This window comes from Pleurodeles waltl, chromosome 7, assembly GCF_031143425.1.
Source record: "Pleurodeles waltl isolate 20211129_DDA chromosome 7, aPleWal1.hap1.20221129, whole genome shotgun sequence".
NCBI lineage: Eukaryota > Metazoa > Chordata > Amphibia > Caudata > Salamandridae > Pleurodeles > Pleurodeles waltl.
In genome coordinates, this window is record NC_090446.1 from 81,212,431 (window position 1) to 81,240,349 (window position 27,919).

Below are 27,919 nucleotides of genomic sequence, written 5' to 3' on the forward strand. Positions count from 1 at the left end.
AGAGACTGGTGTTTCATTCAACTGAATCAGGTCATTTATCTCATCTTGAGTTTACCAATCAAAAGCTATGTTTATTTTGTATTTAAGCATGCATACCTCTGCTTGAATCAACAGTGCACTGCTAGATGCTCATAGGATTCCCTCCCACACACGGTGAGCCACATCCACCCCTCTGACCTCTGCCTACAAGTCAGTTACACTCTCAGTATCAGAGTTACTTGTATTTATTTATTTAGTAGCTGCTTGTAAGACTCAATTGCGAACACTTCCAAGACCGCAGCAGAGTGCATGCAACAAGCATTAGAAAATATCTTGAAAATAGACAAGCCATAGAGGAAGTGCGAACAAAATATGCATATAAGTGCCAGCTGGGCACTGATAATGTGCATGGAGTGAAGCGAGCGAAGAGGGGTAAAGAAACCAGAGATTTTAACTGGACAATGGACTGGATACCTATAGGTTTTAACGGGGCACCAATTCACCTAAGTAGCATGGGTAGCGGAAGTGACATCACACACTCTTTAACCTTAATCACATCGCAGGAAGTGACACTTGACCATGGTTTTGTTCCAGGAAGCCATGTCACAGGATGGGATCACAATAATTGGCATCACGGAAGCTCCACTATACCTGCATGATTAAAATAAGAACGCACACAAAGGTCTAGTTTAGGTATCGTCTATATTATTCTGCTATCCTGATCTTTGAAAGTTGTGTGATGTAACATCTCCTCTGAATTCTTGTGAGAGAGTGAAGCGAGAAAGCCAGGCCACTACTAGCCCCACCCCCACATCCCCCAGAGAAATTATGCATAGAATTTGGTCAAATGGTGAATTGTATCCATTATTATCTCTAGTATGCCTTTACCTGTATTTTACCATGGGTGTCACCTATGTCAAGAATTACCTCTCCTGTGCCAGTATTATGCCACACGTGTCTGTCATGCTAAGAAATGCAGCAAGAATGCTAGGGCCCGTATTTTACAGTCAGTGTTTCTATATAAAAATTGTTACCTTCAGTAGGCCAGGACCAACAGACTTGCCAGCATAACACCACATTGACACACGCATACTTAATCCCTCTCATTTATTCATTCTCACTCACACTCTCTCTAACCCTCCCTTACACTGACTCATATTCATTATCACTCAGTTGCATTCGCTCATTTTCAGCCATTATGACTCACTCAGAATTACTGATACTCACGTATTCCCACTCACTACCTGTCACTAAATATCTTACACACTGATGCGTTTACACATACAGCACACGTCTCACATAAACACGCTCTCAACCACAAGCATATACAACATGCATTACAAAGCATTTTTTGTAGACCTTAGTTGACACAAGGTTCCATTACAGCTACTAGTATGCCATAGTTATTACACTAATAGTAAATATTGCAATATTAGTCACTATTAGTGTAACGAAAAATGGACAAAGAATAAAGAGTGTGGATTCACTCATGTGTTATTGGCACTGATTTTGCCACATCTGAGGCCAGGGGTCGCAAAGTTAGTGCCAGGAGTCGCAAGGCAGCAGTCACAGCTGTGACCCCCTGGCAACACCTAAATAACATCCATGGGTTTTAACTGTGGAATTTCAGTCTCCAGCAATCTGGCTTTGCCACAAGCACATATATAAAATAGATGGTCTAGTGGTGTGAATATGTAAAAAAGTAGCACACTTGTATAGGGCACTCAAAGCAGAAGCTTCTCTACGCACTCGGGTACACACAGCTGTGGTGTTATTCAATCCATCAATCAATAAGGAATTTGTAAAGCTCACTATTCCCCCGTGAGGGTCTCAAGGCACTGAGAAGGGGAGGGGGGGGGGGGAGTGCTGCTACTGCTGGAACAGCTAGGTTTTGAGAAGTTTCCTGAAGGTAAGGAGGTCTTTGGTCTGGCGGAGGTGGGTGGGAAGAGTGTTCCACGTTTTGGCGGAGAGGTGCGCGAACGATCTACCACTGGTTGTAGTTCTGCAGACGCGTGGGATGGTTGCGAGGGCGAGGTCAGCGGAGTGGAGATGCCGGGTCATGGTGTAGAAGGGGTGTCATTGACTATTGGGTTGGATGGTGAAGATAGTCTCTCTTATGATGAAGATGGCACCGCAATTGGGGTATACCGCAACGCGAGTCGGAGCACTTTTGGTATGGAATGAAGACCAGTAAACCACACTGCCCAAATATAAATGAAGAGCTCGATAATGTGTACCTCTTTGAATTCTAATGAAAGAATTATCATTCTGTATGAATACACAGCTTTGTGTTTATTGTAAAATAGACTGTTTTTTGTTGTGTACTTACCTAAGTATTGTGATTAGAATACATAACCGGATGGAAATTATGTTTCGCAGATTGAATCTTCTGAAATATTGAGAAGTGTTTTTCTTAGTCTTAGGAGAATACACTTTTTTGTGAGTGCTGTGGATTGAATGGATACAGTATGACTGATGATGTTGTAAATTGCTAGTGTGTTGACATATGAATATGTTGTGAATGGGGAGTTTATTTCATTATCAAGTGTAAGGTATGGTATTTTCCTATGTTATTATTTTATATTAAGTTGAAGTAACTGTATAACTTGTAAGTTGCGCTGGAATCCACAGCGTATAGATATCATTGCTGAAGAATATAAAAGTGATGTATTTAATAAATGTCTGTTTTTCATTATTTTTTTGCTCAAACTATTAATGCATATATTATGTTTGAATGAATTACACTACTGTGAAATAGTTGGGTAGCATGTCTGTTGTTATTTTCATAGTTAGTTTCCCCTGGTATTGCCAGCCTGAAATGTATTTTTGGAGGGACCCTCTGCTGTTCTCAGCCCTCTTGGGTATAGTTTGCAGCTTCATCTTGCTGGAGATTTTTGACTTACAAAAAAGTGACAAAGTCCAAAAGTAGAATTCTTCACTGAGACTTTATCCAGCAGCACCCTGATGATGATGCTTCCTCCACCTAGAAAACCACCGACTGCCTTAACCCAATGACCATTGCCTTCTCAGACATTTTCCTGCAAAATTTCTTCTAAGTCTGAAGTTAAGCCAAGAATGGGCCCAATCCGCTTCTTGGAACCGAACCATGCTCCATCGCATTCAGCCACTCCTTTCGACTTGGTGCCCGTCTTGTATGACTAGATGTCTGTGGTTGCTACCTTGATCTTTTAGGCATTATTTTTTACTAAAAAGTTTACAAAATCACAACTCCATTGCCACTGATCGGATTTTTGTCATTTTGGCCTCAAATTCTTACATGTTACTGTATTTTTCTGAATTGGTTTGTGTTAGACTTTTAATCCTTGGCGTGGTCTCCCTTAACTTTTTGCCTCTGTTTCCCAGGTTGCAGATGTGTGCTGGACTCTGTTTTTGCTGTTTGTGTTACTCTGGGCACTTTATCACTGCTATCCAGAGCATTTTCTTGCTTAAACCATTCTGTGACTCTGCCTGTTTTTGGATTCCCTGTCTGGGTCAATTTGACAGTTGGGCTGTTTGCACCTCTTTCTAGACAGTGACACAAAGGGAGCTGGGGTGTAGCCTGCATATCCCAATGAGCCATCTGTGCTAGGAGGGAGGGGAGGAGTGGTCACTCACACCTGAAAGAACTGTGCCTGCCCTCACACAATGCAGTCTCCAACCCCCTGGTGTGTGTCTGGGGCCTGGCCTGGGCAAGACTGGATTTCACAAACAAGAGAGACTTTTCTTTGAAGTAAGCCTACTTCAAAGGGCAAAATGGGTATAAGAAGGGCACCCAAAACCACAGGAGGTTACTTCCCAGGGAGCGTAGGTGGAGTGCCATAGAACGTGAAGCGTTCACTGTGGTCTGTGTGCTGAAGAAGCGAAGACACAGATCACCTCTGAAAATCAAGAGGTACCTCTGCCTGGAGAAGAGCTGAAGAGCTGAGGAAGAAGAGCTGCCCTGTCTGTGACTGTGATTTGTGGAGCTATCCTGCAGTTGCTGCTTCTGCCTGTGCAAGAGGACAAAGACTGGACTTTGTGTGCCCTCCTGCTTCTGAAGAACTCTCTAAGGGGTTGAAACTGAGCTTGCCTTCTGTTGTTGAAGTCTCAGGGACAGCAAAGACTTCTCTCTGCCAGTACCTGGACTCTCTGCTGAGACTCCTGCCCTGCCAAGTGGTGTCCTATCCAGTTCCTGGGGCCTTGACAGGTGAAGCTGGAGGACCAAGGTTGGAAATCCACACACAGATCGCCGTGCGGGGAAATATCCGACGCAACCTCCGAGTGCGGCTAAAGAAACGATGCGCCACCTGCTCTGCGGCTGAAATCAACGCAGTGCTTGAAGTGCGGCTGTGAAATCGATGCACGTGGCTGGAGAAATGACACTCGGCATCGCTGACGGAGGCTGCAATGACGCAACATCGCTGGGTGTGGAAAAACAACCTAAGCCTGCCCGGACCCGAGGTGTTTTGTCCGGATCGACGCATCTCTCTCCTTTGGGGAAAGAAACGATGCACGCCGATCCGACCGGAGAAGGAGAAATGACGCACGACTTTGCTTGCGGGTGAGAAATCGACGCACCGCTTACCTTTTTTGACACACACTTGCCTGTGCGGGTTATTTTGACGTGGCCCAGGTACATTTTCACGCTAACAGCGTTAGCGTTGTGTTTAAAAGAACATGAAGACTCTTTTTACATTTTAATTTTTAACTTGACTTGTGTATGGTGGATTTTTGTTGTTTTGGTCTTGTTTTGTTTGGATAAATATTTTCTATTTTTCTAAACCTGTGTTGTGTCATTTTGTAGTGTTTTCATTAAGTTACTGTGTGTGTTGGTACAAATGCTTTACTCCCAGCACTCTGAAGTTAAGCCTGCCTGCAAGTGCCAAGTTACCCAAGGGGTGAGCGGAGGTTAGCTGAGGGTGATTCTCTTTTACCTGGACTAGAGTGAGGGTCTTTGCTTGGAAAGGGGGTAACCTGACTGCCAACCAAAGACCACATTTCTAACATTGGTGACCAGCGATTGGGATTGGACTTGTATTTGTACTTAACATACAGTGAATAAATGTACACTACTGTTTTCAGTGCAGGCCACTATGTGACCACATACTGCTTATCTTGTGATTTTTGCTTTTCTCTTTGGGACTTTTTGTTCTACTTCTTGCTGATCCCTTGATTGACTTTTTTTTAAAACTTCATTTGGGAATTTGTTTTTCTGCCTTTGGAACTTTGCACTTCATCATGTCTCAATCTGGAGATGCATCAGCTGGAGCTGCTTTTGACATAGAGAAATTGGAGAGCTATACAGTGGCTCAGTTGAAGCAGTTCCGTAAATATTTTGCCTGTCCCATTAAGAGCTTATCCAAGAAGGAGGAGCTGCAAAAGGCGCTGAGGGCCTGGGTGACAGACAAAGAAGCTGAGGGGCACACAGAGGAGGACTAGGAAGGGGATGAAGGGGTGCTAGTCACTCACAATGATATAGTAGGTGGACATGTTATGTCCAGGGAGAGAGTCTCCAGGTCAAGTAGGAGTGTGTCCTCCAAGGGCCTGACACCTGAAGAGTTACAGGACAGACAGGCAGAGAGAGAATACCAATTGGAGTTGAAGAAGCTCAGTCTAGAGATGGAAGAGAGAAGGATGGCCATTGAGGAAAGGAAGATACTGCTGGCTCATGAGCTTGTCTTAAAGGAGTTAGATCACAGGATCCAGTCCAGTAGAGATGGTAGCAGCAACAGCATAGTGCAGCCTGAGAGAAAGGTACACATTCCAAAAGACCTTGTGAAAGATTACAAGAAGGAGGATGACATATACCTGTGGTTCAAGGGGTATGAGTCTGCTCTCCAAATGAATGTGGTCCGTGAAGTTCATTGGGGGGCAGCTCTGTGGAAGCATTTTGAGGTAGAGGGGAGGGATACCCTGACAGCCTTAGGGGATTCTCAAGAGCTCACCTACCCTGTCATGAGAGATATGGTCTCACCCCTGAGCAGTGTAAGGAAAAGTTCATGTCCTATAAGAGGAAGGAATCCCAAATATGGTTGGAAAGTGTTGCTTCTTTTTGCAGGTCACTGGATGGTTGGGTGAAGGGCAGTAAGGTAACAACGTCTGAGGGGCTTTACAATTTGATTGCTTGGGTGCACTTGTACAGTTTCTGTTTTCCAGAGCTGCACCAGCACTTAATTGACAGCAAGCTGACTGATCCCAGGAAGCTTGTGCAGGAAGCGGACCACTGGGAGAGCACCAGGGTCCAAAAGAGTTATGGGGGAGACCATGCAAGGGTGGACATGGTCCCGCTCAGAAGAAAGGGGGGTAAGGGTAAACAGGGGAAGTTCACTAAAGGGCCCCAAACAGATTCCTAGGGTAAAGATTCCCAGCCCCCCAGTGAGAAGAAGCCCTGGTTCTCCAAAGGGAAGCAAGTGGCAGGGGGTCCCCCACATAAGTGTTATGCATGTGACCAAGTGGGTCATGTGAGGGGAGACCCCAAATGCCCCAAGAGTACACTGGCACCCACTGGTGCACAGTCCCAGGGTTTGGCTAGTGTAGCGCTTGGAGAGGAGTTGGTTCCAGGTGAGTGGGAGCCAGCTTAGATGACCCTTGTCTCACTAGGGGACAGTGAGATGGTCCAGAGAACCCTTGTGCCTGAAAACACTAAAAAGTACAGGCAGTGGGTGACCATCAATGGACAGAGGGTGGAGGATCTGAGAGACACAGGAGCCAGTGCGACTACAGTGAGGAGTCACCTGGTGTCTGAAGAGCAGATTGATCCCCGGGTACTTCACCAAGTAATTGCAGTGGACAACTCAGAGTGCCTGTGCAGAGTGGCACAGGTTCCCTTTGAATGGGGGGGTGGAGTATCAAGTTCCTTGAAGGTAGCTGTGAGTCCAACCATGCCTGTAGATTGTTTGCTTGGCAATGACCTGGAGGATTAGCCTTGGAAGGAGGTGCAACACAGGTCACACTTGGAGATGTTGGGTCTGCCTGGGTGGGTATGCGTATCTACTAGGTCAATGGCAGCCCATCAAGGTGATCAAGAGCCCCTGGAGCCTGAAACAGTGGCCCAGGGGAATGCCAAAAAGAGAAAAGGCAGGGAGCGCGGTAAACCGGCCCATAAGTTCCTACGGTCCGGGAGGAGGAGGAGCCTGAGGGTGACGCCCAGGAGCATACAGGGGAACAGGTGACTGAACTGGGGGAGGTCCCTGAGCTGTCGCAGTGGCAGCAGGAAGAGGGTCCCACCAGGGAAGCATTCTGTGCAGCACAGAAGACATGCCCCACTCTGAAGGGTTTGCAGCAGAAGGCTGCAGACCAGATGGCTAGCAAGAAGCCAGGATCTCACCTGATCTACTGGGAGGACGGCCTCCTGTATAGTGAGCCTAAGGTTCCTGAGCCTGGGTCAGCCTGTGTGCTGGTGGTACCCCAGCGCTTCATCGCCTTCCTGCTGGGGATGGCTCATGATGTGCCTTTAGCTGGACATTTGGGGCGGGACAAGACCTTTGATAGGCTTCTCATCGACTTTCACTGGCCCCTAATGTGCAGGCACTCAGATGCACATTACAGGTCTTGCCAAACTTGTCAGGCAAGTGGCAAGAGTGGGGGAAAATGTAAGGCTCCCCTCCAACCTTTTCTTGTTGTTAATAACCCCTTTGAAAGGGTTGGTATTGACATTGTGGAGCCTCTGGATCCCAAGACAGCCATAGACAACAGGTTCATCCTGGCCTTGGTGGACCATGCCACCCGGTACCCAGAAGCCATTACTCTGAGATCAATCACTTCCCCTGTCGTGGGTCGTGCTTTGATGGGGGTTTTTACCTGCATGGGGTAAAAGGAAGTGGTATCTGATAGAGGTACCAACTTCATAACCATGTATATGAAGTCTCTGTGGAAGGAGTGTGGGGTAACCTACAAGTTCACCACCCCTGAGGACCCCCAAAGTAATGGTCTGGTTGAGAGATTCAACTGCACCTTGAAAGGCATGATTATGGGCATGACAGAGCCCTTGAGGTGGAAGTGGTACATCCTCTTGCCATGCCTTCTTTTCGCTTACAGGGAGGCGCCTCACAAGGGACTTGGGTTTAGTCCCTTTGAGCTGATCTATGGCCACCCTGTGAGGGGACCTCTCATTCTGGTGAAGGAGGCTTTGGAAAAAGCTCTGAGTAAACCCCCCCAGGACGTATTTAGCTACATGCTGGCTCTGAGAGACCAGACTGACCGATTCAGGAGTCTCGCACAGGAGAACCTGGAAGCAAGCCAGGAGGCTATGAAACGGTGGTATGACCGGAATGCCACTCTGATCGAGTTTCAACCTGGTCAAAAAGTGTGGGTGATGGCACCAGTGGAGCTTAGGTGCTCCAAGACAAGTGGACTGGGCCTTATGAGGTGGTGGAGCGCAAGAGTGAAGTCACCTATCTGGTTGACTTGCAGACTCCCAGGAACCCTTTAAGGGTCTTGCATGTTAACCGCCTCAAACTCCACTTTGAGGAGACTGAACTGTCCATGATCCTTGCAACAGATGATGGGGTGGAGGAGGAAAGTGAGCCTCTTCCTGACCTCCAGTCTGCTGGAGAAAAAGATGGTTCTCTGGAGGGAGTGATCCTCTCCCCCTCCCTGACTGCAGAGCAGCAGAGGGACTGTTGCCAGGTGTTCGGACAGTTCGCCATCACTGTTTTCCTGTTCGCAGGGGTCACACACTTGTGCACACATGATGTGGACACTGGGGACAGTCCACCCATTAAACAGAAAGTTTACAGGGTGACTCACAGGGTCATGGCTAGCATTAAGGATGAGGTATCCAAAATGTTAATCCTAGGGGTTATTGAGCATTCCAGCAGTCCCTGGGCCAGCACAGTGGTATTGGTCCCAAAGGCTGCTGCACCTGGTGCCACTCCAGAACTCAGGTTCTGTGTGGACTATCGGGGACTCAATACAGTCAGCAAGACTGATGCACACCCCATCCCCCAAGCTGATGAGCTCATTGACCGGTTGGGAGCTGCCACCTACCTCAGCATGTTTGACTTAACGACTGGGTATTGGCAGATGGTCTTGAATGTGGGGGCCAAGGAGAGGTCTGCATTTTCTACCCCAGATAGGCACTTTCAATTTAAAGTGATGCTATTTGGGATGAAGAATGCCCCTGCCACCTTTCAGAGGTTGGTCAACCAGGTGTTGGCTAGGCTGGATGAGCTCAGTGCCGCCTACCTGGATGATATTGCTGTGTTTAGTTCCACATGGGAGGAACATCTGCAACGCCTCTGCAGAGTGTTGGAGGCCCTGCAGAAGGCAGGCCTCACTATTAAGAAAAGCAAGTGCCAAATAGGGCAGGGTCCTGTGGTGTACTTGGGACACCAGGTAGGGAGTGGCCAGGTGGCACCCCTACAGCCAAAAATTGACACCATTCTGGCTTGGGGGCCTCCCAAAACCCAGACTGAGGTGAGAGTCTTTTTAGGTCTTCACCTAAAAAGGAGGTTTGTCAAGGGATATGGTACCATTGTTACCCCCTTGACTGAGTTGACTTCTAAGAAGCAACCCAAGAAGGTGATCTAGACAGAGGCTTGCCAGACCACTTTTGATGCCCTGAAGGCTGCCATGTGCACAGCACCTGTGCTGAAGGCACCTGACTACTCCAAGGAGTTTGTTGTGCAAACAGACGCCTCAGAGCATGGTATTGGAGCAGTACTCTCACAGCTTAATGAAGAGGGCCTAGATCAACCCGTAGCCTTCATTAGCAGGAGGTTACTTCCCAGGGAACGTAGGTGGAGTGCCATAGAACGTGAAGCGTTCACTGTGGTCTGGGCGATGAAGAAGCTAAGACCCTACTTGTTTGTGGCTCACTTCTGGGTTCAGACCGACCACAGGCCCCTCAGATGGTTAATGCAGATGAGGGGTGAAATTCCAAAACTGTTGAGGTAGTCCATTTCCCTACAGGGGATGGACTTCACAGTGGAACACCGCCCTGGTACAGAAGACGCCAATGCTGATGAACTGTCCAGTTTCTTCCGCCGTAGTGATGAGAACTCCCATGAGTTTGGGTAGTTACTCCCCACTTTCAGCTGGGGGGTACACGTGTTAGACTTTTCATCTTTGGCATGGTCTCCCTTAACTTTTTGCCTCTGTTTCCCAGGTTGTTCATGTGTGCTGGACTCTGTTTTTGCTGTTTTTGTTACTCTGGGCACTTTACCACTGCTATCCAGTGCTAAAGTGCAATTGCTCCTACACAAAATGTGTATGTAATGTGTTCATCCATGACTGGCATAGTTGATTTACTGGTAAGTCCCTAGTACAGTGCACTGGAGGTGCCCAGGCCTCTAAATCAAATTCTACTAGTGGGCCTGGAGCACTGGTTGTGCCACCGACATTAGTAGCTCTGTAAACATGGCTCAGACTTGCCACTGCAGTGTCTGTGTGTGCAGTTCTAAACTGCCAATTCGACTTGACAAGTGTACCCACTTGCCAGGCCTAAACCTTCCTTTTTCTTACATGTAAGACACCCCAAAGGTAGGCCCTAGGTAGCCCCATGGGCAGGGTGCAGTGTATGTTTAAGGTAGGACATATACTAATATGTTTTTATATGTCCTAACAGTGAAATATTGCTAAATTTGGTTTTCACTGTTGCAAGGCCTATCCCTCTCACAGGTTAACATGGGGGCTGCCTTTAAATATGATTAAAGTGTAGATTCCCTTTGGGAGTGGATGGACATGTGGAATTTAGGGTCTCTGAGCTCGCAATTTAAAAATACATCTTTTAGTAAAGTTGATTTTAAGATTGTGTGTTTGAAAATGCCACTTTTAGAAAGTGAGCATTTTCTTGCTTAAACCATTCTGTGACTCTGCCTGTTTGTGCATTCTCTGTCTGGGTCAGTTTGACAGTTGGGCTGTTTACACCTCTCTCTAGAAAGTGACACAAAGGGAGCTGGGGTGTAGCCTGCATATCCTGATGAGCCATCTGTGATAGGAGGGGGGGAGGAGTGGTCACTCACACCTGAAAGGGCTGTGTCTGCCCTCACACAATGCTGTCTCCAACCCCCCGGTGTATGTCTGGGGCCTGGCCTGGGCAAGGCAGGATTTCACAAACAAGAGAGACTTTTCTTTGAAGTAAGCCTACTTCAAAGGGCAAAATGGGTATAAGAAGGGCACCCAAAACCACAGACTTTAGATCACTTCTGGAAATCAAGAGGTACCTCTGCCTGGAGAAGAGCTGAAGAACTGAGGAAGAAGAGCTGCCCTGCCTGTGACTGTGCTTTGTGGAGCTATCCTGCAGCAGCTGCCTTTGCCTGTGCAAAAGGACAAAGACTGGACTTTGTGTGCCCTCCTGCTTCTGAAGAACTGTCCAAGAGCTTGAAACTGAGCTTGCCTCCTGTTGTTGAAGTCTCAGGGACAGCAAAGACTTCTCTCTGCCAGCACCTGGACTCTCTGCTGAGACTCCTGCCCTGCCAAGTGGTGCCCTATCCAGTTCCTGGGGCCTTGACAGGTGAAGCTGGTGGACCAAGGTTGGAAATCCATGCACAGATTGCCGTGCGGGGAAATTTCTGACGAAACCTCTGAGTGCGGCTAAAGAAACGATGCGCCACCTGCTCTGAGGCTGAAATCGACACAGTGCTTCAAGCGCGGCTGTGAAATCAACGCACACGGCTGGAGAAATGACACTCGGCATCGCTGATGGAGGCTGCAACGGCTCAACAGCGATGGGTGCGGAAAAATAACGCAAGCCCGCCCAGACCTGAGGTGTTTTGTCCGGATCGACGCATCTCTCTCCTGCAAGGAAAGAAACGATGCAGGCCGATCGGACTGGAGAAGGAGAAATGACGCACGACCTTGCTTGCGGGTGAGAAATAGACACATCGCTTACCTTTTTTCGACACACACTTGACCGTGCGGGTTATTTAGATGTGGCCCAGGTACATTTTCACGCTAACCACGTTAGCGTTGTGTTTAAAAGAACATGAAGACTCTTTTTACATTTTAATTAATAAGTTGACTTGTGTAGGTTGGATTTTTGTCGTTTTGGTCTTGTTTTGTTTAGATAAAATATTTTCTATTTTTCTAAACCTGTGTTGTGTCATTTTGTAGTGTTTTCATTAAGTTACTGTGAGTGTTGGTGCAAATACTTTACTCCCAGCACTCTGAAGTTAAGCCTGCCTGCTCGTGCCAAGCTACCAAGGAGGTGAGCGGGGGTTAGCTGAGGGTGATTCTCTTTTACCCTGACTAGAGTGAGGGTCCTTGCTTGGACAGGGGGTAACCTGAATGCCAACCAAAGACCTCATTTCTAACAGTGTGGGATCTTCTTGTATTGTGCTTTCACGTTTTACTGTTTGTGTGTTGTATACATACTTAACACAGTGCCTTTAAGTTAAGCTTGACTGCTTTTGTGCCAAGCTACCAGAAGGTTAAGAACAGGTTAATTTATTGTCTTTTGTGGGTCACCCAGACAAGGATTGTGGTTGTTGTCGGAGTGGAGTTTCCACCCCACTCAAACAATATAGCCCAGTTTCTCACAGAGTGGTAACTCATTCACGAAAAGGAAAGGTTCCCCTTGCAACTCCTTCCCCTTTCCTGAATATTACCAGCCCCCAAGTTGGAATGGTAACCCATTAAAAAAAACGGAAGACACTCCCCTGGAAACATTTTCTCTTTGTGTGTATTGTTGGCGAGTAAACAGTGGTCTACAGGACCACTGCCAACTCTCAAACAAATATTTGAAAAAAGTAAACGTTTCTTTTTAAACACAGACCCTTTTCCTTCAAGGAAAAGGGCAGTATTAAAATTAAAAAAGTTTACTTTATTGAAAGGCAATTACAGACATGGTGATTTGCTGGCACGAGCAGGCAACCATCCCAGTGATGGCCTCCAACATGAGTGACTCGGAATTTGTGACCCACCAAATCTGAATTTTCCAAACCACCCTATTTTACATAGGTCATTCAGAAATGTGTTCACTGGTCACAAAACTACTGTTTGCAAATTTGAACCGGTATGGTGCAAGCAGTAAATATTATATTTGGCAGAAATGTAATCTTGTCTGTTCAATTCTCTGTGAGTCTTACCCAGAATTCTGTTACTTGTAATCTATGCAGAGGATTCTTGGTGACCCTCAGATTGAGACCTTTGTTGTAGTCAAGGCTAAGGCTAACCGTTGGGCCGATTACAAATGAACCTAAATTTGAATCGACACATACATAATTTCTCTTTAGTGGAACCATAGAAATGGTATTTTTTGACTACCACTGCTATCTTACAGATCGTAATGGGGGCTGGTGTCTCAGTGGACTAAAGCATCTACTCCAGGGAACTGTGTTTGGCCTCATGGTTCAAATAGCTCAAATCCCAGTAGTGCCCCTCCGCCTTTAATCCCTCTGTGGTTAATAAAAATTACATTATTGGTCAGATGAAATATTTAGCCAAGGGAAGGGAATACAGAGCCCTGTGGCTGCTAATACCTGTTTTGCCTCCAAAGACTATGACTTCTGTCATATCCATATAAGATATTAGTTTCAATGCTACCCAGTGGTGTAACAAAACTTAAGGGGCCCCCTTCCAAAGTGCGTGTAAGGGGCCCCCTCCCTCCTTGACCCAGTCAGGGGCCTGTCGCCCATGCACAGTGTACTGTGCTGAGGGGGCTGCTGAAGCTGGAGGGGGCACACTGTAGGGGTTGCGGGGCCTTTGTTACACCACGGATGCTATCATGTTTCATTTTCTGATAAGTAGGTTGTCACTTGTAGTAATTGAGTGAGTTACTAAACTCGGTTATCCATTTGGCTTTTTCAGAACAATGACTAATTTTGCGTCTCTCTCTCTCTCTCCTGGACCACTGATAATAATAGCCTCAGCACCAAAACAGGAGTGAACTGTTGACTGATGTTTGTCTAATGCACTAATGTTAGCTGAGGTCTTTAAAGCTTTGGGTAAGATTATTTTCCAGTGGTTCACTGTTCTTTGTTGAAAGACCTGCAATAGGTCTATGTTTCACTATATTGTCCTGATCCAAATATGTTTTTTTTAGACAAAGTGTAGTCATAGCTTGTTTCGGTGGATCTGGGATGATTCCCTCTGTCAAAGATGACTTTGATTGAGAAATAAGCGGGCAGCGAAAAGATGATAGAAAGAGTGAATTAACCTGCAATGAGCACTGCCAGATGTCAGAGTGGTGGGTTCAAATGTCTGAGTAAAGGCATCAATTGACCCATAGTTATAGGGGAAATTGTTAATTTAAGGGTGAGGTGTTAGATCATATTTTGTGGATCTGGGCCTGTTTTCTTTCTAGGGCTGACCCAGGAAAATAGGAAGCATCATTAAATGTATTAATTGCCTCAATGGTGCCCTTAATGTTCCCTATTTTCGCAGGAAAGGCTGTAGTCACCCAATCACAGAGCACTTGAATGCTGACCAACTTAGAATCTAAAGCCTTCAGATGTAAAAAGGGGCTCACAATTCAGAAAAGTTGCTCTGAGGAGGTTTTGCTGAGGAAGTTGATTCACCTGAATGCAAGAGATGGTGGAAGTGACCTTTTAACCATTGAGAAGATCAAAGGGTCCACTCCTTGTGCCACCCTTAGTGCTTCAGTTCCCTTTTTTTCTGGTGTGGGGGGAGAGGACAGCCAATATGCAAATCTTATAAAAATTAGACATGCTCTAGGAGCCCTATTTGCCTTTCTTTTTGTACCCCGTCTCTTGACCGCTAAGAAAGAAAGAAGTGAGTAAACAGCCAGGAATAAAGAGCCAGCCCAGGGAAGCAACCACTAGCCCTGGTTACCCCTAATTAAAGGCCATGTGCCTACCGAATAAGATTCGCAATAAACACATAATAAAGTCAAAATTGTTTTTGATAACTTTCACCTGCTAACTTATACTTCACCTGTGTCATCTCTTAACTTATCAGCAGCTGCTTTTCTGCACCTGTGTACCTAGCAAAAGAATAGCATAGATGCACTTGTAACTTGTACAGAGTTTGCGAAGTCACAGCATGGTCCGGCGGAGAACTGTTTAAAGCTTGCTGTGATTGGCTGAGCCACAGCCAAGTTCTAGAGAGGAAGCCAACATTAACTCCTGGTAGATAAACAAGTGAAAGCAAACATTGTAGTGCAGTATTTTTATTGTTGAGATAGCAACTGTTGTATTCATTCCAAGGCAAGGATAGCCAACACGCAAGACCCTAATGCTTCTATATACCCTTTTTGCCTCAGTACTCCCCTTGCAGCAGGAAATAGGGATCTGAAGGTGCAAGACTACAAAGCAAGTTGCCTACAGGGTTTGACACATTTGTTGTGGCTTCCCCTTTCTTAAAATGAATATCTGATTTTTTCAGCAGAAACAGGGGTTGAGGAGGTTAGGAGGACTTTCTTTCCTTGTGAAAGGCACAAATGCACCTTGCATAGCTTCTCCTTCAGGAATGGAATAAGATGTGGCTTGTCCCAAACAACCGGAAATGGGGTGGAATGAGCTTATACGGAAAACCTCCATTCGCCCTTGGTTTTGGCTATAACACCGTGGAATCAGGGGACCTGAGGTGCCTCCTTCATCACCTCCTCCATCCAGTGCCTGTTGTTGATAACTTTGGTGTAGAAGCCGTAGCCACGGCCACAGCTGATACCCCAGGACACAATCCCTGTGGCCACCCAGCGTCCTGCTTCCTCGTCCCGGACAGTGAAGGCTCCACCGGTGTCGCCCACGCATGAGTCCTTCCGCTTCTTCTCATTCGGAGATAAACCTGCACAGAACATGTTATCAGAGAAATGGTTGATCATCTATCACCTTGCCTCTGAGGAAGTCCTTGCAGTTGTCACGGCTGACTGTTGGAAGTCTGACATATCTGAGGTGGCTAGGTAGACTGTTTTTCTCAGTGACACCGAATCCACTGATGTAGCCCAGGTGGCCCTCTTCATATAATGTCTGGCTGCTGCTTTTCCAGGGCAGGCAGATGGGCATGATGTCAGTGCTCATGGTCACACTTTTGCTCAGCTTGATCAGGGCAATGTCATTATCAAAGTTATGGTCCACAGGCATGTATCCAGGGTGAACGACTATATTTTCAACAGGGCACGGTCCCAGTTCAATCTGCTTGTCCACATTAATATCTCCCATGTAGACCTCCACCTCACTCACATTAGTCATTGGTTTCTCTGTATCACTGTCCTCTTTGAAGACAAACATATGAGCAGTGGTGAGAATCCAGCGGTCACTGATCAATGCACCACCACCTGGGCCCCGTGGGTTCAGGTACACCTGCCACAGAAAATGTCCAGCCTCCGCTTTGTCCCCACAAATAATTCTTCCAATTTGCTGCACAGGGTGCTTCGGCTTCCCACACACTATAAAATAAGGAGAAATACATGATCTTTCCCAGCTCCCTTCCTGTCTGTTCCAGGATATCTTTCTTCCCTCATTTGCCAGGCAGGATTTAGGCGGCTGGTGGAATGAGCACAACTCAAGAACGCAAAACATTACATCCAGTGCTTAATTTGTGCTTATTGTTTCCTGTGCTGAGAACCGGCACTTATTTTTGAGAGCCCGGGCATATTCTTCAGCCTCAAGCATTTGCTGCAAGCAAAAGACACATATGGGAAAGACGGAGGAAGAGAAAAATGAAACAAGCGTCACAAAGGGAGAAAGCAGAAAGCTGCAAGAGTGAGCTGGAGGGGCAGGGAGTGGCTTTAAATGGATAGAAGAGGCCTCAGATGGCTTCAGGATTACGCTGCCTCAGTATTCCGTGTTCGCACATTTAATTGCAGCAGCCATATGTTTAAGAGGAGGGCTTTGGGAACTGGCACCTTTTTATTTGCAAATTAAGCACTGATTACATCTCCTCAATACATATTCTCAAACTTTCTGCTTCTTTTCTTTTCGTTGCTGTCTCTCCCTCTCTATTTTACTCTTTTTCTCTTTCTTTTCCTCTCTCGCTCTGTCGCGTTTCATACATTCCTACACAACCCATTCAAGTACTTACAATCTGCATTACAATGGAGCCTACTTGACCTCTTATTTCGCTTGGCAGCCTATAACTCAATTCTGCCCTTGCCTCTTGTGGATCTTCCTAAATTCAGTTATTGTTGATGTCACCCCTCCTTTCACTGTGGAGTTGACAAATGACAGGGAGGGTTCTGTAGAATATGGTGCATGCCCCCTGGAGCTGAAGTCCCTTTGATTTATGTATTTATGTATGTATCCAGTATCTGTATAGTGCAAACATAGCCAAAAGGCTGGGGATTGCTGAACAGGGTCAAAGTCAAGAATCCAGCCAATGAGTTTGTAAGGAGAAGGTGGGTTCTGAGAGTAGACTCCGACTGTTACTTCATTGTGATGTAAAGTTCTCCAGAGATGTGTGTCTTCAGCTCTTTCTTGAACTGCAGCAGAGTTGGAGCATTCGTAAAGGGGAACAGATCGTAATGGGGGCTGGTGTCTCAGTGGACTAAAGCATCTACTCCAGGGATCTGTGTTTGGCCTCATGGTTCAAATACCTCAAGTCCCAGCAGTGCCCCTTCGCCTTTAATCCCTCTGCGGCTAATAAAAATGAGTTTATTGGTCAGATGAAATATTTAGCCGAGGGAAGGGAATACAGAGCCCCGTGGCTGCTAATACCTGTTTTGCCTCCAAAGACTATGACTTCTGTCATATCCATTTAAGATATTAGTTTCAATGCTACCCAGTGGTGTAACCAAACTTAAGGGACCCCCTTCCAAAGTGCGTGTAAGGGGCCCCCTCCTTCCTTGACCCAGTCAAGAGCCTGCCGCCCATGCACAGTGTACTGTGCTGAGGGGGCCGCTGAAGCTGGGGGAGGGCACACTATAGGGGCTGCGGGGCCTTTGTTACACCACGGATGCTATCATGTTTCATTTTCTCATAAGTAGGTTGTCACTTGTAGTAGTTGAGTGAGTTACAAAACTCAGTTATCCATTGGGCTTTTTCAGAACAATGACTAATTTTGCGTCTCTCTCTCCTGGCCCACTGATAATAATAGCCTCAGCACTAAAACAGGAGTGAACTCTTGACTGATGTTTGTCTAATGCATTAATGTTAGCTGAGGTCTTTAAAGCTTTGGGTAAGATTCTTTTCCAGTGGTTCATTGTGTTTTGTTGAAAGACCTGCAATAGGTCTATGTTTCACTATGTGGTCCTGATCCAAATATGTTGTTTTTTAGACAAAGTGTAGTCATATCTTGTTTCGGTGGATCTGGGATGATTCCCTGTGTCAAAGATGACTTTGATTGATAAATAAGCCGGGCGCGAAAAGATGATAGAAAGAGTGAATTAACCTGCAATGAGCACTGCCAGATGTCAGAGTGGTGGGTTCAAATGTCTGAGTAAAGGTATCAATTTACTCATAGTTATAGGGGAAATTGTTAATTTAAGGGTGAGGTGTTAGATCATATTTTGTGGATCTGGGCCTGTTTTTTTTCTAAGGCTGACCACGGAAAATAGGAAGCATCATTAAATGTATTAATTGCCTCAATGGTGCCCTTAATGTTCCCTATTTTCTCAGGCAAGGCTGTAGTCACCCAATAACAGAGCACTTGAATGCTGACCAACTTAGAATCTAAAGCCTTCAGATAAAATAAGGGGCTCACAATTCAGAAAGGTTGCTCTGAAGAGTTTATGCTGAGGAAGTTGATTCACCTGAATGCAAGAGATGGTGGAAGTGACCTTTTAACCATTGATAAGATCAAAGGGTCCACTCCTTGTCCCACCCTTAGTGCTTCAGTTCTCTTTTTTGCTGGTGTGGGGGGAGAGGACAGCCAATATGCAAATCTTCTAAAAATTAGACATGCTCTGGGAGCCCTGTTTGCCTTCCTTTTTCTACCCCTGTCTCTTGACCCCTAAGAAAGGAAGTAGTGAGTAAACAGCCAGGAATAAAGATCCAGCCCAGGGGAGCAACTGCTATCTCTGGTTACCCCTAATTGAGGGCCATGTGCCTACCGAATAAGATTTAGTAACATAAACACATTAAAAAAGGGCAACATTGTTTTTGATACCTTTCACCTGCTAACTTATACTTCACCTGTGTCATCTCTTACCTTATCAGCAGCTGGTTTTCTCCACCTGTGTACCTAGGACAAGCATAGCATAGATGCACTTGTAACTTGTACAGAGTTTGTGAAGTCGCAGCATGGTCCGGCGGAGAACTGTTTAAAGCTTGCTGTGATTGGCTGAGCCAAAGCCAAGTTCTAGAGAGGAAGCCATCATTAACTCCTGGTAGATAAACAAGTGAAAGCAAACATTGTAGTGCAGTATTTTTATTGTTGAGAAAGCAACTATTGTGTTCATTTTAAGGCAAGGACAGCCAACACGCAAAACCCTAATGCCTCTATATACCTTTTTGCCTAAGTACTCCCCTTGCAGCAGGAATTAGGGATCTGAAGGTGCAAGACTACAAAGCAAGTTGACTGCAAGGGTTTGACACATTTGTTGTGGCTTCCCCTTTCTTAAAATGAATATCTGATTTTTTCAGCAGAAACAGGGGTTGAGGAGGTTAGGAGAACGTTCTTTCCTTGTGAAAGGCACAAATGCACCTGGCATAGCTTCTCCTTCAGGGATGGAATAAGATGTGGCTTGGCCCAAAGAACCGGAAATGGGGTGGAATGAGCTGATAGAGACAATCTCCATTCCTTCCTGGTGTTGGCTATAACACCATCAGTGGAATCAGAGGACTGGAGGTGCCTCCTTCATCACCTCCTCCATCCAGTGCCTGTAGTTGATAACTTTGGTGTAGAAGCCGTAGCCACGGCCACAGCTGATACCCCAGGACACAATCCCTGTGGCCACCCAGCGTTCTGCTTCCTCGTCCAAGACAGTGAAGGCTCCTCCACCATCACCCTGGCATGAGTCCTTCTGCTTCTTCTCATTCAGAGATAAACCTGCACAGAACATGTTATCAGAGAACACAGGTTGTTGACCAGCTATCACCTTGCCTCTGAGGAAGTCCTTGCAGTTGTCACGGCTGACTGTTGGAAGTCTGACATATCTGAGGTGGCTAGGTAGTCTGTTTTTCTCAGTTACACCGAATCCACTGATGTAGCCCAGGTGGCCCTCTTCATATAAGGTCTGGCTGCTGTTTTTCCAGGGCAGGCAGATGGGCATGATGTCAGTGCTCATGGTCACACTTCTGCTCAGCTTGATCAGGGAAATGTCATTATCAAAGTTATGGTCCACAGGCATGTATCCAGGGTGAACGAATATATTTTCAACAGGGTACGGTCCCAGTTCAATCTGCTTGTCCACATTAATATCTCCCATGTAGACCTCCACCTCACTCACATTAGTCATTGGTTTCTCTGTATCACTGTCCTCTTTGAAGACGAACATATGAGCAGTGGTGAGAATCCAGCGGTCACTGATCAATGCATCACCACCTGGGCCCCTTGTCTTCAGGTACACCAGCCACGGAAAATGTCCAGCCTCTGCTTTGTCCCCACCAATAATTCCTCTTCCGATTTGCTGCACAGGGTGCTTCGGCTTCCCACACACTAAAATAAGGAGAAATACATGATCTTTCCCAGCTCCCTTCCTGTCTGGTCCAGGATATCTTTCTTCCCTCATTTCCCAGGCAGGATTTAGGCAGCTAGTGGAATGAGCACAACTGAAGAGCACAAAACATTATATCCAGTGCTTAATTTGTGCTTGTTGTTTCCGGTGCTGAGCACGGCACTTATTTTTGAGGGCCGGGGCATATTCTTCAGCCTCAAGCATTTGCTGCGAGCAAAAGACACATATGGGAAAGACGGAGGAAGAGAAAAACTAAAAAAGCATCACAAAGGGAGAAAGCAGAAAGCTGCAAGAGTGAGCTGAAGGGGCAGGGAGTGGCTTTAAATGGATAGAAGAGGCCTCAGATGGTTTCAGGATTACGCTGCCTCAGTTTTCCGTGTTCGCAGATTTAATTGCAGCAGCCGTGTGTTTAAGAGGAGGGCTTTGGGCAGTGGCACCTTTTGATTTGCAAATTAAGCACTGATTACATATCCTCAATACATATTCTCAAACTTTCTGCTTCTTTTCTTTTCGTCGCTGTCTCTCCCTCTCCATTTTACTCTTTTTCTCTTTCTTTTCCTCTCTGGCTCTGTCCCGTTTCATACATTCCTACACAACCCATTCAAGTACTTACAATCTGCATTACAATGGAGCCTACTTGACCTCTTATTTCGCTTGGCAGCCAATAACTCAATTCTGCCCTTGCCTCTTCTGGCTCTTCCTAAATTCAGTTATTGCTGATGTCACCCCTCCTTTCACTGTGGAGTTGACAAATGACAGGGAGGGTTCTGTAGAATATGGTGCATGCCCCCTGGAGCTGAAGTCCCTTTGATTTATTTATTTATTTATGTATGTATCCAGTATCTGTATAGTGCAAACATAGCCAGAAGGCTGGGGATTGCTGAACAGGGTCAAAGTCAAGAATCCAGCCAATGAGTTTGTAAGGAGAAGGTGGGTTCTGAGAGTAGACTCCGACTGTTACTTCATTGTGATGTAAAGTTCTCCAGAGATGTGTGTCTTCAGCTCTTTCTTGAACTGCAGCAGAGTTGGAGCATTCGTGATGGGGAACAGATCGTAATGGAGGCTGGTGTCTCAGTGGACCAAAGCATCTACTCCAGGGATGTGTGTTTGGCCTCATGGTTCAAATAGCTCAAATCCCAGTAGTGCCCCTTCGCCTTTAATCCTTCTCCGGGTAATAAAAATGACTTTATTGGTCATATGAAATATTTAGCCAAGGGAAGGGAATACAGAGCCCTGTGGCTGCTAATACCTGTTTTGCCTCCAAAGACTGAGGCCCTCATTATGACCTTGGCAGGTGGCTACAGCCGCCCGCCAAGATCTGACCGCCGTGCGGCCGCCAATGCGCCCACAGCCCCCCGCGGTCATTAGGAGATCCCTGCTGGGCCGGCGGGCTGAAACCTGGTTTCCGCCCGCCGGCCCAGCAGGGATCACTGCCGCAACATAGGATCCGGCTCCAAATGGAGCCGGCGGTGTTGCAGCCGTGCGACGGGAGCAGTTGTACCCGTCTCGCTTTTCACTGTCTGCATAGCAGACAGTGAATAGCTGCATGATGCCCCACGACTCCCCGTACCGACAGCCTTTTCCTGGCGGTGCAAACCGCCAGAAAAAGGCTGGCGGTCGGGGACTCGTAATCCCCTGGGCAGCGCTGCCCAGGCGGATTATCACCGCCGGGGCAAAAGTGGCAGAATACCGCCGGCCACGGCGGTGCGACCGCGGCGCTTCCGCCACAGTAGAAATACGCCTGGAAGCACCGCCAGCCTGTTGGCGGTGCTCCCGTCATTTTAGCCCTGGCCATCTCGTACCGCCAGGGTCAAAATGACCCCCTATGACTTCTGTCATATCCATTTAAGATATTAGTTTCAGTGCTACTCAGTGCTGTAACAAAACTTAAGGGGCCCCCTTCCAAAGTGCATGTAAGGGGCCCCCTCCTTCCTTGACCCAGTCGGGGGCCTGTCACCCATGCACAGTGTACTGTGCTGAGGGGGCCGCTGAAGCTGGGGGGGCACACTGTAGGGGCTGCGGGGCCTTTATTACACCACAGATGCTATCATGTTTCATTTTCTGATAAGTAGGTTGTCACTTGTAGTAGCTGAGTGAGTTACTAAACTCGGTTATCCATTGGGCTTTTTCAGAACAATGACAAATTTGTGTCTCTCTCTTTCCTGGACCACTGATAATAATAGCCTCAGCACTAAAACAGGAGTGAACTCTTGACTGATGTTTGTCTAATGCATTAATGTTAGCTGAGGTCTTTAAAGCTTTGGGTAAGATTATTTTCCAGTGGCTCACTGTGTTTTGTTGAAAGACCTGCAGTAGGTCTATGTTTCACTATGTAGTCCTGATCCAAATATGTTTTTTTAGACAAAGTGTAGTCATAGCTTGTTTGGTGGATCTGGGATGATTCCCTGTGTCAAAGATGACTTTAATTGATAAATAAGCAGGCAGCAAAAAGATGATAGAAAGAGTGAATTAATCTGCAATGAGCACTGCCAGATGTCAGAGTGGTGGGTTCAAATGTCTGAGTAAAGGCATCAATTGACCCATAGTTATAGGGGAAATTGTTAATTTAAGGGTGAGGTGTTAGATCATATTTTGTGGATCTGGGCCTGTTTTCTTTCTAGGGCTGACCTAGGAAAATGGGAAGCATCATTAAATGTATTAATTGCCTCAATGGTGCCCTTAATGTTCCCTATTTTCGCAGGAAAGGCTGTAGTCACCCAATCACAGAGCACTTGAATGCTGACCAACTTAGAATCTAAAGCCTTCTGATATAATGAGGGGCTCACAATTCAGAAAAGTTGCTGTGAGGAGGTTTTTCTGAGGAAGTTGATTCACCTGAATACAAGAGATGGTGGAAGTGACCTTTTAACCATTGATTAGATCAAAGGGTCCACTCCTTGTCCCACCCTTAGTGCTTCAGTACTCTTTTTTGCTGGTGTGGGGGAGAGGACAGTCAACATGCACATTTTATAAATATTAGACATGCTCTGGGAGCCCTGTTTTCCTTCCTATTTCTTCCCCTGTCTCTTGACACCTAAGAAAGAAAGTAGAGAGTAAACAGCCAGGAATAAAGATCCAGCCCAGGGGAGCAACTACTAGCCATGGTTACCCCTAATTGAGGGCCATGTGCCTACCGAATAAGATTTAGTAACATAAACTCATAAAAAAAGGCAACATTGTTTTTGATACCTTTCACCTGCTAACTTATACTTCACCCGGGTCATCTCTTACCTTATCAGCAGCTGGTTTTCTGCACCTATGTACCTAGGACAAGCATGGCATAGATGCACTTGTAACTTGTACAGAGTTTGTGAAGTCAAAGCATGGTCCGGTGGAGAACTGTTTAAAGCTTGCTGTGATTGGCTGAGCCACAGCCACGTTCTAGAGAGGAAGCCAACATTAACTCTTGGTAGATAAACAAGTGAAAGCAAACCTTGTAGTGCAGTATTTTTATTGTTGAGAAAGCAACTGCTGTGTTCATTTTAAGGCAAAGACAGCCAACACGCAAGTCCCTAATGCATCTATAAACCTTTTTACCTAAGTACTCCCCTTGCAGCAGGAATTAGGGATCTGAAGGTGCAAGACTACAAAGCAAGTTGACTGCAAGGGTTTGACACATTTGTTGTGGCTTCCCCTTTCTTAAAATTAATATCTGATTTTTTCAGCAGAAACAGGGGTTGAGGAGGTTAGGAGGACTTTCTTTCCTTGTGAAAGGCACAAATGCACCTTGCATAGCTTCTCCTTCAGGAATGGAATAAGATGTGGCTTGTCCCAAACAACCGGAAATGGGGTGGAGTGAGCTGATACGGAAAACCTCCACTCCTTCCTGGTTTTGGCTACAACACCATCAGTGGAATCAGAGGACTGGAGGTGCCTCCTTCATCACCTCCTCCATCCAGTGCCTGTAGTTGATAACTTTGGTGTAGAAGCTATAGCCACGACCACAGCCGATACCCCAGGACACAATCCCTGTGGCCACCCAGCGTCCTGCTTCCTCGTCCCAGACAGTGAAGGCTCCACCGGTGTCGCCCACGCATGAGTCCTTCCGCTTCTTCTCAGTCGGAGATAAACCTCCACAGAACATGTTATCAGAGAACACAGGTGGTTGACCAGCTATCACCTTGCCTCTGAGGAAGTCCTTACAGTTGTCACGGCTGACTGATGGAAGTCTGACATATCTGAGGTGGCTAGGTAGACTGTTTTTCTCAGTGAAACCGAATCCACTGATGTAGCCCAGGTGTCCATCTTCATATAAGGTCTGGCTGCTGTTTTTCCAGGGCAGGCAGATGGGCATGATGTCAGTGCTCATGGTAACACTTTTGCTCAGCTTGATCAGGGCAATGTCATTATCAAAGTTATGGTCCACAGGCATGAATTCAGGGTGAACAAATATATTTTCAACAGGGAACGGTCCCAGATCAATCTGCTTGCCCACATCAATGTCTCCCAGGTAGACCTCCACATCAGTCACATCAGTCACTGTTTTCTCTGTATCACTGTCCCCTCTGTAGACGAACATATGAGCAGTGGTGAGAATCCAGCGGTCACTGATCAATGCACCATTACCTGGGCCCGATGTCTTGAGGTACACCTGCCACGGAAAATTTCCAGCCTCCGCTTTGTCCCCACCAATAATTCTTCCGATTTGCTGCACAGGGTGCTTCGGCTTCCCACACACTATAAAATAAGGAGAAATACATTATCTTTCCCATCTCCCTTCCTGTCTGTTCCAGGATATCTTTCTTCCCTCATTTCCCAGGCAGGATTCAGGCTGGTGGAATGGGCATAACTCAAGAACGCAAAACATTACATCCAGTGCTTAATTTGTGCTTGTTGCTTCCGGTGCTGAGCACCGGCACTTATTTTTTAGGCCCGGGGCTTATTCTTCAGCCTCAAGCATTTGTTGCGAGCAAAAGACACATATGGGAAATACGGAGGAAGAGAAAAACGAAAAAGCGTCACAAAGGGAGAAAGCAGAAAGCTGCAATGGTGAGCTGGAGGGGCAGGCAGTGGCTTTAAATGGATAGCAGAGGCCTCAGATGGCTTCAGGATTACGCTGCCTCAGTATTCTGTGCTCGCACATTTAATTGCAGCAGCCGCGTGTTTGAGACGAGGGCTTTGGGCACTGGCACCTTTTTATTTGCAAATTAAGCACTGATTACATCTCCTCAATACATATTCTCAAACTTTCTGCTTCTTTTCTTTTCGTTGCTGTCTCTCCCTCTCCATTTTACTCTTTTTCTCTTTCTTTGCCTCTCTCGCTCTGTCCCGTTTCATACATTCCTACTCAACCCCTTCAAGTACTTACAATCTGCATTACAATGGAGCCTACTTGACCTCTTATTTCGCTTGGCAGTCAATAACTCAATTCTGCCCTTGCCTCTTCTGGCTCTTCCTAAATTCAGTTATTGTTGATGTCACCCCTCCTTTCACTGTGGAGTTGACAAATGACAGGGAGGGTTCTGAAGAATACGGTGCATGCCCCCTGGAGTTAAAGGCCCCTTGATTTATGTATTTATGTATGTATCCAGTATCTGTATAGTGCAAACATAGCCAAAAGGCTTGGGATTGCTGAACAGGGTCAAAGTCAAGAATACAGCCAATGAGTTTTTAAGGAGAAGGTGGGTTCTGAGAGTAGACTGCGACTGTTACTTCATTGTGATATAAAGTTCTTCAGAGATGTGTGTCTTCAGCTCTTTCTTGAACTGCAGCACAGTTGGAGCATTCGTAAAGGGGAACGGATCGTACTGGGGGCTGGTGTCTCAGTGGACTAAAGCATCTACTCCAGGGATCTGTGTTTGGCCTCATGGTTCAAATAGCTCAAATCCCAGTAGTGCCCATTCACCTTTATTCCCTCTGCGGCTAATAAATATAACTTTATTGGTCAGATTAGATATTTGGCCAAGGGAAGGGAATACAGAGCCCTGTGGCTGCTAATACCTGTTTTGCCTCCAAAGACTATGACTTCTGTCATATCCATTTAAGATATTAGGTTTAATGCTACCCAGTGGTGTAACCAAACTTAAGTGGCCCCCTTCCAAAGTGCATGTAAGGGGCCCCCTCCTTCCTTGACCCAGTCAGGGGCCTGTCGCCCATGCACAGTGTACTGTGCTGAGTGGTCCGCTGAAACTGTGGTGGGGGGCATACTGTAGGGGCTGCAGGCCTTTGTTACACCACGGATGCTATCATGTTTCATTTTCTGATAAGTAGGTTGTCACTTGTAGTGATTGAGTGAGTTGCTAAACTCGGATATCCATTTGGCTTTTTCAGAACAATGATTCATTTTGCGTCTCTCTCTCTTTCCTGGACCACTGATAATAATAGCCTCAGCACTAAAACAGGAGTAAACTCTTGACTGATGTTTGTTTAATGCATTAATGTTAGCTGAGGTCTTTAAAGCTTTGGGTAAGATTATTTTCCAGTGGCTCACTGTGTTTTGTTGAAAGACCTGCAATAGGTCTATGTTTCACTATGTAGTCCTGATCCAAATATGTTTTTTTTAGACTAAGTGCAGCCATAGCTTGTTTTGGTGGATCTGGGATGATTCCCTGTGTCAAAGATGACTTTGATTGATAAATGAGCGGACAGCAAAAAGATGATAGAAAGAGTGAATTATCCTGCAATGAGCACTGCCAGATGTCAGAGTGGTGGGTTCAAATGTCTGAGTAAAGGCATCATTTGACCCATAGTTATAGGGGAAATTGTTAATTTAAGGGTGAGGTGTTAGATCATATTTTGTGGATCTGGGCCTGTTTTCTTTCTAGGGCTGACCTAGGAAAATAGGAAGCATCATTAAATGTATTAATTGCCTCAATGGTGCCCTTAATACTCCCTATTTTCTCAGGAAAGGCTGTAGTCACCCAATCACAGAGCACTCGAATGCTGACCAACTTAGAATCTAAAGCCTTCAGATATAATGAGGGGCTCACAATTCAGAAAAGTTGCTGTGAGGAGGTTTTGCTGAGGAATTTGATTCACCTGAATACAAGAGATGGTGGAAGTGACCTTTTATCCATTGATAAGATCAAAGGGTCCACTCCTTCTCCCACCCTTAGTGCTTCAGTTCTCTTTTTTGCTGGTGTGGGGGGAGAGGACAGCCAACATGCACATTTTATTAAAATTAGACATGCTCTGGGAGCCCTGTTTACCTTTCTTTTTCTACCCCTGTCTCTTGATCCCTAAGAAACAATGTAGTGAGTAAACAGCCAGGAATAAAGATCCAGCCCAGGGGAGCAATCGCTAGCCCTGGTTCCCCTAATTAAAGGCCATGTGCCTACTGAATACGATTTAGTATAATAAACACATAATAAAGGCAAAATTGTTTTTGATACCTTTCACCTGCTAACTTACACTTCACCTGTGTCATCTCTTACCTTATCAGCAGCTGGTTTTCTGCACCTATGTACCTAGGACAAGCATAGCATAGATGCACTTGTAACTTGTACAGAGTTTGTGAAGTCGCAGCATGGTCCGGAGAGAACTGTTTAAAGCTTGCTGTGATTGGCT

The 27,919-nt window shown here is 46.1% G+C and overlaps 1 protein-coding gene and 2 pseudogenes across 1 annotated transcript; all 3 read right to left on the reverse strand.

Moving 5' to 3' along the window:
* Positions 1-15,430: 15,430 nt before the first annotated feature.
* LOC138246834 (complement C1r subcomponent pseudogene) lies at positions 15,431-16,379 on the reverse strand (annotated as a pseudogene).
* A 3,191-nt stretch (positions 16,380-19,570) lies between these two features.
* On the reverse strand, positions 19,571-20,467 carry LOC138246835 (complement C1r subcomponent pseudogene; annotated as a pseudogene).
* A 3,802-nt stretch (positions 20,468-24,269) lies between these two features.
* Positions 24,270-27,880, reverse strand: LOC138246836 (complement C1r subcomponent-like). Its single transcript, XM_069201591.1, has 2 exons — positions 27,820-27,880; positions 24,270-25,090 (listed from the first exon to the last, which is right to left on the reverse strand). Exons 1-2 carry the CDS (start codon positions 27,878-27,880, stop codon positions 24,270-24,272), a joined length of 882 nt encoding a protein of 293 aa, XP_069057692.1.
* Positions 27,881-27,919: the final 39 nt, after the last annotated feature.